This window comes from Saimiri boliviensis, chromosome 6, assembly GCF_048565385.1.
Source record: "Saimiri boliviensis isolate mSaiBol1 chromosome 6, mSaiBol1.pri, whole genome shotgun sequence".
NCBI lineage: Eukaryota > Metazoa > Chordata > Mammalia > Primates > Cebidae > Saimiri > Saimiri boliviensis.
The window spans coordinates 114,837,077-114,847,956 of record NC_133454.1 but is presented as its reverse complement, the minus strand read 5'-3'; the positions used below and the strand labels follow the sequence as shown (position 1 = coordinate 114,847,956).

Here is a 10,880-nt window from a genome sequence, read left to right as displayed (position 1 = left end):
GATCATGCCATTGCACTCCAGCCTGGGTGACAGTGAGACTCAAAAAAAAAAAAATGTGTGTATGTACATACATAAACACAGACTTTAATGGGACCTTTAAATTCAGGAGGAAAATATGTATTTGTGTGTAAACCCTTAGCTTGGCCACTTCTTTCCCTCGGGGCTTCTGAAACGTCTCTGCCACCTGAAGAGCGCTTATGGTAGTTACATACCACTGGGCTGGGAAGTGGATGATTAGAAAGCCAGGTATTTGCAGAGTATAGGCTTGGGACCCATACAGCTTTGTAATGTGCATTGTCAATAGGTGTCACTGAGTCTGAGGACACCAGGATTTGAGAACCGTCTCACAGGCTATAGGTCACTGTGGGCCTAGAGAGCTCATCATACAGCCTGAGCTTTTTTTTTTAAAAAGGTCTCATTCTGTCACTCAGGCTGGAGTGCAGTGGCATGATCATGGTTCATTGCAGCCTCAACCTCCTGGGCTCAAGTGATCCTCCCACCTCAGCCTCCCAAGCAGCTGCGACTACAGGTGCAAGCTACCATGCCTGGGTAATTTTTTGTTTTGTAGAGATAGTGTCTATGTTGCCCAGGGTGGGCTTGAACTCCTGGGCTCAAGCAGTCAGCCCACCTTGGCCTCCCAAAGTGCTGGGATTACAGGCAATGAGCCACCACACCCTGGAGCTTCTTAGGGGCTGGAATGCTCATTCTTGGCTGGGAGGCATTTCCTGTAATGATCTGTTATGGGTAGGGATGAGGCCAGGGCAATGCGTATGCCTAGTAGTGGTGACATCCACCTTCAGAGGAGGCAGCCCTGTTCTGCTTGGGCCTCTGGGTGGATTTGGCTTTCTGGAGTGACCCCCCCCCCAGCCCCGCCCACAGACCTCAATCTAAAGAAATTGAAGACCACTTGTCCTTACCTACCTCCCATCCTGGCTGGGATGTGTCTAGCCCAGGCTTATGTCTTTCACAGCTGCGTGCCACACCCTAACCCCAAGTGGGTGCTGGGTGAGTGTTGACTAAAACTCTGGCTCAGAGGCTGCGCAGTATTAACCCTTTGTGGCCACAGCCTTCAAAATTATGGGAACCTGGATTTGAACCCTCCAAACTGAAACACCTAACGGCCGTTCCAGCTGTAAAGCACCTCTCCTCTGGAAGGCTGCTCTTGGGAGAAGCTAGGCCCCTCTGCCCATGATCTGAGGCAGGTGCCACGCCTGAGTGGGCCACTGGCCCCTACCTCCTAGTCCTGCCAGAAAAGCACCAGAAATCCAAACTCTCCCTTTCCCTTCTCCCCCCAGCCTGGGAGCTTCAGACGCACCACTTACCAGACACGAGGGACTTTATTCGTTTCACGTTTAGCTATTAGACACAAAGGGGACATGAAGCAGTTTTTGCAAGTGAAATTGCCTTGCCCACCCTTCTCCGTCCTACCAAGGCTAGTGGCTGTTCTCCAGCAGAAGGCCACAGTGGCCATGTCCTCCTGGTACTTGTGTCGCAGGTGTCACCCTCGATGGTGCAAGGCCCTGCGTGGCAATGTGGGTTCTCCTCTTAATGGAGTGGCTGTGAGATGAACCTTATCGGGGACCGGCAGAGGCTGGCTCAGAAGAGACTGCTCTTCTTAAGAGGTTAGCAGGACTAACAGGCTACGGCAGAGTCCCCTTCGTAGTGAAAAGGTGGCTTCAGCACAGTCTGTCAGCCTGGGATCTGAGTGGAGTTCACAGGCTGACAGGGCCAGGGAGAGCAGGCGGTTCACCTTCCCGGCCACTGGCTGGGCTGCTCATCAGAGACCCTCCGGCTGGTCTTGGGGCTGTTATTCGCCTTGTCAGCAGCAGAGGGCAGCACAGCAAAGTGCTGGAGAGGAGGCTGGGTGGGTGTGCCAAGGGCTGGGTGGGAGCAGGTACAGGGTGCTGCAGGCAGGACCCTTCAGACTCTTCAAGTCTCCGACTCGTCTGTCTCTTCGGTGGAGCCATCACTCTCTCCATCCACTTTTCGGGAATGATGGAGGGGTCTCCAGGGGGAGCCAACCCGGGGAGGGATCCGGGAAGGTAGGCAAGTGGCTTCTGGACTGGCTGTGACCGAGTTGACCAGGCCCGGGACCTGGGCCAGCCTGAAGAAGGGAAGAAGCCTGGAGGGCAGCGAGAGTCCTGTCCAGAGAGCAGGACCTCCATGCTCACTCTTACACTAGGGGAACCCCTGGGCTGCAGCCCCCAAAAGACTCAGAGGAAGGGACATCTCAGGCCTCTGCTGGCCCCCACACCCTTCCCTGGCCGATGCGGGGTGTTAGAGACAAATGCTGTTGGCCCCAGATGGGGCACAGCCGTGTCTGACCCGTCTGGCCCCCACAAGGGGGCAGCATCTTCCCATTTGACACTTACAGCCGTTCCAGCTCCTCGTCCATGGCTGGGTCATGCATCAGATCCCCCTTGTCAGGCAAAGCTCCTAGGAGATCATTGGGAGCACAATAGTTAATCTGATGGCCCCTCAGCCAGGTGACATGCCACCAGGCCCCTCACCTTCACGGCTGCCTGTCCTGCTGACCCTGGGAGGGCTGATCCAAAGATCTGAGGACTGCTAGAGGGGCCAAAGAACAGTCGCAGAGCAGGAAGGTCCTGGTTGCCGCTTGATAGATTTATTGAATCCTAATGCCTACTTTCCCCTCCTGGGGCAGAGACCACAGCCAAAGAGACATCCCCAAACAAACGTGATCCTCTTTTAAGGCCAGGTGGTGGTTGTGACCTGGTGCAACAATCAAGGTGACCCCACTTTGGAGACAGATGGCAAAAAAAAAAAAAAAAAATACTGCCTCTGCTCCTCCAAGGAGAATCTCGGGGGCAAGAGAAGGCTGGGTCAGGACCAGAATCACCCACCAGGCATAGGCTGGTTTCCAGTTTGACCAAATCTTTTTCAGATACCTCCTGGCCCCTCTTGCACTAAGTTTTTGTGTTTTTCAAACTACATCCTATGGGACCCTCTCATTTGGGGAGTGCCCTGGGGACTAAGGGAACAGGGCTGACCTTCTTCATGACTGGTCTCAACCAGTGTGTCTCCAGATTTCTATTTCATACGCTAAAGATGCAGGTGAGGCCCGAGATCACATGCTTCTTTGTGTCTCCCATTCCACCCAGCCATCCAACGTTAGTGCTCAGTAAAAGTGGCTAAATGAGGCCAGATGTGGCTCATGCCTGAAATCCCAGCACTTTGGGAGGCTGAGGCAGGTGGATCACCTGAGGTCAGGAGTTCAAGACCAGCCTGACCAACATGGAGAAACCCCATATTTAATAAAAAATACAAAAAATTAGCTGGGAGTGGTGGTGGGCACTTGTAATCCCAGCTACTCGGAAGGCTGAGGCAGGAGAATCACTTGAACCCAGGAGGTGTAGGTTGCAGTGAGCAGAGATCATGCCATTGCATTCCAGCCTGGGTGACAGAGTAAGACTACATCTCAAAAAAAAAAAAAAAAAAAAAAAAAAAAAAAAGCCGGGCGCGGTGGCTCATGCCTGTAATCCCAGCACTTTGGGAGGACGAGGTGGGTGGATCACGAGGTCAAGAGATCGAGACTGTCCTGGTCAACATAGTGAAACCCCGTCTCTACTAAAAAAAAAAAAAAAAATACAAAAATTAGCTGAGCATGGTGGCGCGTGCCTGTAATCCCAGCTACTCAGGAGGCTGAGGCAGGAGAATTGCCTGAACCCAGGAGGCGGAGGTTGCGGTGAGCCGAGATCGCGCCATTGCACTCCAGCCTGGGTAACAAGAGCGAAACTCCGTCTCAAAAAAAAAAAAAAGTGGTTTAATAAGAGAGGGAGAGTGCCTTTTTTTTTTTTTTTTTTTTTTTTAAAAAAAAAAAAAGAGTCTTGCTTTGTCACCCAGGCTGGAGTGTGAGTATGACTCACTTGGCTCACTGCAGCCTTGACCTCCCAGTCCCAAGTAATTTTCCCACCTCAGCCTCCTGAGTAGCTGAGACCAGTGGTATGTGCCACCACACCCAGCTAATTTTTCTTAAAGAGATGGAGTTCTCCCTACATTGCCCAGGCTGGTTGTGAACTCTGGGGCTCAAGTGATTCTCTTGCCTCACCTTCCCAAAATGCTGGGATTATGGTGGAGCCACCATGTCTGGCTATTGGTGTCCTATTTATTTATTTATTTATTTGAGACAGAGTCTCGCTCTGTTGCTCAGGCTTGAGTGCAGTGGCACAATCTTGGCTCACTGCAACCTCTACCTCCTGGGTTCAAGTGATTCTCCTCCCAAGTAGCTGGGACTATAGCCGCCCGTCACCATGCCAGGCTAATTTTTGTATTTTTAGTAGAGACAGAGCTTCATCATATTGGCCAGGCTGCTCTCGAACTCCTAACCTTGTGATCCACCCACCTAATCCTCTCAAAGTGCTGGGATTACAGGCATGAGCCACTGTGCACAGCTGGCAGTGTCCTTTTTAAAGGCCCTTAGAAAAATGGGATGAAGAAGCCAGGTGCGATGGCTCATGCCTGTAATCCCAGCACTTTGGGAGGCTGAGGTGGGCAGATCACCGGAGGTCAGGAGTTCGAGACTAGCCTAACCAATGTGGTGAAACCCCATCTTTAAAAAAATAAATAAATAAAATTTAAAAAAGAAAAAGAAAAAGGGGATGAGGTTAGTCCAGGCTGTGACCCAGTTGCTAATTGGTTTTTCCTTCTCCTTCCTAGTGGCGGCTGTTGGTGGGAAGGAAGGGTGGTCGTAACTAGGAGTATGAAGGAGTACGGGGGCAGATCCCACCCACCTCCCTCTTACTCTTGATTCCTGACTCTTTTGCCTCCTTTTTTTTCTTTTATGAGACAGAGTCTTGCTCTGTCGTCCAGGATGGGGTGCAATGGCGCGATCTCCACTCACTGCAACTGCTGCCTCCCAGGCTCAAGCAATTCTCCTGCCTCAGCCTCCGGAGTAGCTGGGATTACAGGCGAGTGCCACCACGCCCAGCTAATTTTTGTATTTTTAGTAGCAACGGGGTTTTACCATGTTGGCCAGGATGGTCTTGAACTCCTGACCATCCTGAACATCCTGATCACCTCAGGTGATCCACCTGCCTCAGCCTCTCAAAGACTGGGATTACAGGTGTGAGCCACTGCACCTGGCCTGTCTTTTGCCTCCTTTCTAGTCCTAGTCCAGCAGGTGACCTCGGCTACCCATCTCAGTTAGTTGAGGGCTCCCTCAGACTTGTGTGTGCCTTAAGCACCAACTCAGAATAACAAGGCTGCGAGTGGCATGCAGTTCAGCCTGGTGGGATTTGTGCCTGTGTATCCCACAGCATCCCCTGGCTGACTGTAATACTGTGTAAGATTAAAAATATAAAGCATCCAGCACAGTACTTAGCCTGCTGTGGTTGGCATTTAGTGAATGTTAACTTTCCTTCCCTTGATCCCATTCCCTCAACTGGCAAGAGGAAGGGGGATGCCATGTATCTTCTTTGAGACTCAGGCACCTGGGATCCCAAGCACAGCAGGAGGATCTCTTGAGACACACAAAAAACAACCGCTTGCTGGGCGCAATGGCTCCCAACTGTAATCCCAGCATTTTGGGAGGCCAAGGTGAGGGGATCCCTTGAGCCCAGGGGTTTGAAACCAGCCTGGGCAACACGGCAAAACCCAGACTCTACAGAGAACACAAAAATTTTCCTGAATGGTGGCGCATGCCTGTAGTCCCAGCTACTAGGTAGGCTGAGGTGGGAGCATCACTTGAGCCCAGGAGGTCAAGTGCACCACAGCACTCTAGCCTGGGCAACAAGGTGAGACTGTCTCAAAAACAAAAACAAAACTCCTTAAACTCTAGCAGAATGGACGCTTGCTGGCTCTTCCCTTAGGATAGCAGTGGCTGTGGGAGGGGGACAGGAGGGCGGGCAGAGAAGGCGTGGGGGAAAAACTGCCACTGCAAGCTATCCCCATTGTTTTTCCTCCCTTTCAGATTAATCAGATTTCTTTTTTTCAGATTGGAAAAAAGGTCTCCCGAGACACACCTCTGCTCTGTTTGTAAATGGGATTCAGGTCTCTTTGATATATAATCTCCAGCACCACTGAGTAAACAGTCCTGTGTCTGCCCTACCTGCAGGCCGCTCCCCAAAGCAGGGCTGGGGACTCTGAGGAGGGGCTGGGCGCGGCGCCTCTGCTGTGGGGAGGCAGCTTCATGCTGGGGCAGGGCCATGGGCAGGGAAGGCTGGCCCCTACCACGGGAATGTGTCAGAGCCATGTTTTCTCATGCGTGTTCCCGCTCCCTGGGACTGGGTCTGGCCCTGGGAAGTCAAGGCTGAGATGGTGAGGCCCCTTCCCCATGGAGCCGTGCAGCCAACAGAGACCAGCTGCTCCATGTGCTGTGTGGCAGGAGAGGCTGACCGCTGCTGGCTCTGGCTTACCGAGGGCTTGGTTGATTCCATGGTGCTTGGAGAGTGCCATGAGGAATCCATAGAAAGTCAGTCTCTGGACGTTGCTTAGGACCTCTTTGACAAGTGCTGGGGGTGGGCAGCTAAGTAGAAGAGATGCCAGATTCAGAGACTAGTCAGGCTCAGGGCCACCTCTGGACCCACACTTCCAGGCTCACGAGGATACCCACAGCCATGCCAGGGGCCTGCCTTGGGAGCCCCAAGGTCCCGAGGGATCAGGCCTTCACTGTGGTCAGGAGGGACCGGCACGTTCACTAATGGATGCTCTCACCAGCGGGGCAGGAGTGGCGGTAACTCGGGGAAATGTCTACAGGAAACCAAACCCGCTGCTCGGTTCCGAAGGGTACACACAGGGCAGATTACCCATCTCTCTGTGTAGGAAAGTTTTATACAAGGAGTGCTCTTTCCTGCTCTCTAAAACGTTAAGGCCAGTCTGTCACCCAGTAAACTGGTCATCTACACTGGTCTTGCACAAGTGAAAGCAGTCCTTTTGAAGTGAGCCACTTGGGAGCCCTTTAGTCAACAACTGGTTGGGGGCAGATGGCGCGGCTGCATTATGACTGACAAGGGCCCTACAGGCCCTGGGCCGGGCACAGCATCTCACAGCGCTCTGTTCCGCGGCAGTGCTCTGAGGTCCCCGGGGCTGGGGGCGGTGTGCCCACTCCTCACCTGTACTTGTGCCGGTCACACAGGTTTTCCAGACACTGGCAGAACAGTGACGCCTCCACACCCTCCAGCATGCTGGCCTCGCCCAAGGCAGGTCGCTGGCGGTGCTGCCCACTGGACGTGGGCACGATCACCGTGTTGGGATTCTTGCCCGACAGCAGGTCCTGATAGATGGCGGCCACACTGTCCAGGAATTCTGGAACCGCGGGGGTGGGAGACAGCTCAGGCAGAGAGGACACATTCTGTCCCTTCTCTGTATCCTCCCTTCTCTGCCAGCTCAGTCCCACAGCAGCCTTGGGGCTCAGGGCACAGTGTCCTGAGAGCAGAAGTTCTCAAGCTTGTTTGACAGCACATTGATGAGAGACGACACTAATCTGTGTTTTAGCTCAAATGTCCCATCCTCTGCTCAGTGCTTCCTGGACCAGGTGAGACCCACCACTGCACTTTCATAGCACCCCAGGCTTTTTTCTGGCACTTAGCCAGGGGGGAGTTTTCTGTGTCATCATTTGTCTCATCTGTCTCCTTGCTGGAATGCACAAAGGCAGGGGTCATGCCTTGTGGGCCTCTCCTGCCTAGCACTGTGCCTGGCACCTATTACGGCCATAAATATTTTCTGGAGGAGCAAACATGTGTGTGCTCCCCATCGTGTGCGGCCACCTGCCTCTCTACCTCAAGAAAGCGTGTTGGAGGCCGGGCGCGGTGGCTCAAGCCTGTAATCCCAGCACTTTGGGAGGCTGAGGCGGGTGGATCACGAGGTTAAGAGATCGAGACCATCCTGGTCAACATGGTGAAACCCCATCTCTACTAAAAAATACAAAAAATTAGCTGGGCATGGTGGCGCGTGCCTGTAATCCCAGCTACTCATGAGGCTGAGGCAGGAGAATTGCCTGAACCCAAGAGGCGGAGGTTGCGGTGAACCGAGATCGCGCCATTGCACTCCAGCCTGGGTAACAAGAGTGAAACTCCATCTCAAAAAACAAACAAAAAAAAACAAGAAAGCGTGTAGGAATAGCAGCAAGCAACAGAGAAAGCTGCAAGCTGCTGATGAACCAGTCATCTGAAATGGTTTTCACATTTTGTAGTTGAGCGATTGTTAGAACCGCTGACTTATGGCCCAGCTCATCTCTATCACACACTGCTGCGCAGTGTCAGTGATGCCCCCGGCCCAGTGTAGTGGCTGTCCCATCCCTCTGGGAGCGCTGCAAGAAGAGGGCTGGGAAGGCAGTGAGGGGAAGATGTTCTCCCAGACACAGCTGCTGCTTCTCTAGGGCCCAAGAGCTCTGGAGAAATGGGAAATGACGGGTGCTGCCAGGAGCAGGTGTCGACACCCCAGGCCCCAGCCCCCACCTGCACGGCCCTTGGGCTGCCATCAAGTAAACAGAATGTGGGGTCCAAGTGAGGCCAGGGCTGGCTGGGGCCACCAGTTGGCAGGAAGGCCACCTCTAGGCTTGAAGGACAGCCTTCTGTTTACTGGAAGAGCCCATTTCAAACAAGTTTGTTTATGAACACAGTCAGCAGTTTGTAAACCAGCATTCTATTTGATGTATCTGTGTGTGAGCTGGTGTATACTTATATTTGTTTGTCTATATTTATTCCATCTGATTCCAGCGAAGACTTAAGGGTGCAGGTTGTGTGAATCGGGGAGCAGGGTGGGAGTGTGACAAAAAGGACTGGTGTGTGCTGTTTTAAAGCTGTGGGGTGGAGGAGAATGTGCACCCAAATGCACCATCGACTGCCAAGGGAGAGACCCTTGAAGGCAGTAAAACAGCAGCGAGGCTGAGAACCCCGGCTTTGGAGTCAGTCTTCAGGTCTGGTCTCTACCACTTATGAGCTACACGACTTTGGCTACCTACTTCTGTAAGCTTATCTCTGAAAGGACGATCTCTCAAGGTTGTTGTCAAGACTAAAGTCAGTGCTGCGCCTGGGACATAGTTTTCAGTAAACAGTGAATGCTGTGGATGCAGTGGATGTTGTTAATGTCATTATCACTTAAACTGATTTGGTGTAAGCACTGTGGTTTTCAGTGTCTTCAGGAGGCTGAGGAAGTCAGCTCTGCTGACTGAATCTTGTGACCACCACTGAACGCTAGACATCCTGTTAGCAACCTGCAGCGAAGCACACTCCCAAGGGCAGTGAGGAAGAGAAACGTGTGTGTGTGTGCCAGGCACACAGATGGGGAGGGCAACAGGGCGGGTCAGGGAGACATGGTCCTATACAGAGCCACATGGGGCCTGGAGCACTCTCACCTGAGTAGTAAAACTGGATCTGGAAGGCAAAAAGGAAATCTGAAAAAGACATCAGGCAGTCCATGGCATCATCCATGAGCACAATCCTGAAGGGGAAAGAGAGAGAATCTGAGAGAATGGGGTGGTTGGGGGGTGGTTTAAGGAGGGGAGGGAGAGAGGGGGAGGGAGGAAGGGAAAAGTGAGGGGGGAGAGAGGGCAAGCTGTTCCTGCCCCCCACCCCCCGGGGCAGCAGGACATTTAGGAGAGGGCTCCCAAAAGCATGCTCCTCCCAGTCACCTCACTGCTCCATCAATTGGACTCTGCCACCAAACTGAACCGACCACACTGTACCCAGAGCAGGCACCCAGTTCAGTCTCAGAGGCACCAGCTAGCGGATAGAGCATGGGGAGGGGGCAGCGCGGAGAGATGCAATTGTCATGCAGCCAAGGTTTCTTTTCATATACTTAAGCAGTAAATCCTTTCATTCTGCCGTGAGGACCATTTAGTTCAGAATAAATACAGCTGATCAGAAAAGGCAAAAAGAACAGCCAAGGGGTTTAAAGGGTCTTGGCAAGTGGTACTAAGATTTAATAAGCTACCAAAGGGCCAGAACAGCGACAGACACCTCCACCCTGGGACACAGATGGCAGACAAGGGGAGAGAGCAAAGAGCTCCTGGGGAATCTGTGGTTGTGAGGGTCAAAACCACACTCATCTTGTGCTGCCATGGTGGCCCTGCCCCTCCTCGCTGTCCACCTTAACAGGCTGCCTGCCCCACAGTTTCCCTGTCTCTAGTCCCTCCCACTGAAGACCTGCCTCACAGGAAGAAAGCCATCTGACTTGGAAAGGGATCAGACCAAGGCCATGCTCATCCTCTGCTCAGGTCCAGAAAGGAGCCCTTGCCGGGCTCCACCACATGCCAGGCAGGTACCAATGACTGGCTGGGGTGGAGTTGGCCTCCAGCCTCTTTCTGATCCGGCCCTTTTGGCTTTATCTTTACTGTTTTTTACAATTGTTTTCGGCCAGATGCAGTGGCTCACCCCTGTAATCCCAGCACTTTTGGAGGCCGAAGCAGGCAGATGATGAGGTCAGGAAGTTTAGCACATCCTGGCTAACACGGTGAAACCCCACCTCTACTAAAAATACAAAAATTAGCCGGGTGTGGTGGTGTGTGCCTGTATTCCCAGCTACTCAGGAGGCTAAAGGCAGGAGAATCACTTGAACTTGGGAGGCGGAGGTTGCAGTGAGCCGAGATCACGCCACTGCACTCCAGCCTGGGCAAAAGAACGAGACCCTGTCAAAAAAAAAAAAAAAAAAAAAAAAAAAAAAAAAAAAAAGGTTTCTTTTTTGGCTCTCTTTCTTGTATTTTTCTATTTTATTTTTATTTTTATTTTTTTATTTTTTTGAGACGGAGTTTCGCTCTTGTTACTCAGGCTGGAGTGCAATGGCGCGATCTCGGCTCACCGCAACCTCCGCCTCCTGGGTTCAGGCAATTCTCCTGCCTCAGCCTCCTGAGTAGCTGGGATTACAGGCACGCGCCACCATGCCCAGCTAATTTTTTGTATTTTTAGTAGAGACGGGGTTTCACC

General features: G+C 52.5%; 1 protein-coding gene across 2 annotated transcripts in view; it reads right to left on the bottom strand.

Annotated features, from left to right (window-relative positions):
• Positions 1–1,318: 1,318 nt before the first annotated feature.
• CSTPP1 (centriolar satellite-associated tubulin polyglutamylase complex regulator 1) overlaps positions 1,319–10,880 on the bottom strand; it is a 220,925-nt gene continuing 211,363 nt past the window's right edge. For both annotated transcript variants that reach the window (XM_010334111.3, XM_003920053.3), the window contains 5 exons: positions 9,314–9,399; positions 7,071–7,263; positions 6,375–6,484; positions 2,373–2,436; positions 1,319–2,104 (listed from right to left, as the gene is read on the bottom strand). In XM_010334111.3, the coding sequence (XP_010332413.1) occupies positions 1,930–2,104; positions 2,373–2,436; positions 6,375–6,484; positions 7,071–7,263; positions 9,314–9,399 (628 nt within the window). In that variant the 3' untranslated portion in view covers positions 1,319–1,929. The remainder of the gene's footprint in view (positions 2,105–2,372; positions 2,437–6,374; positions 6,485–7,070; positions 7,264–9,313; positions 9,400–10,880) is intronic.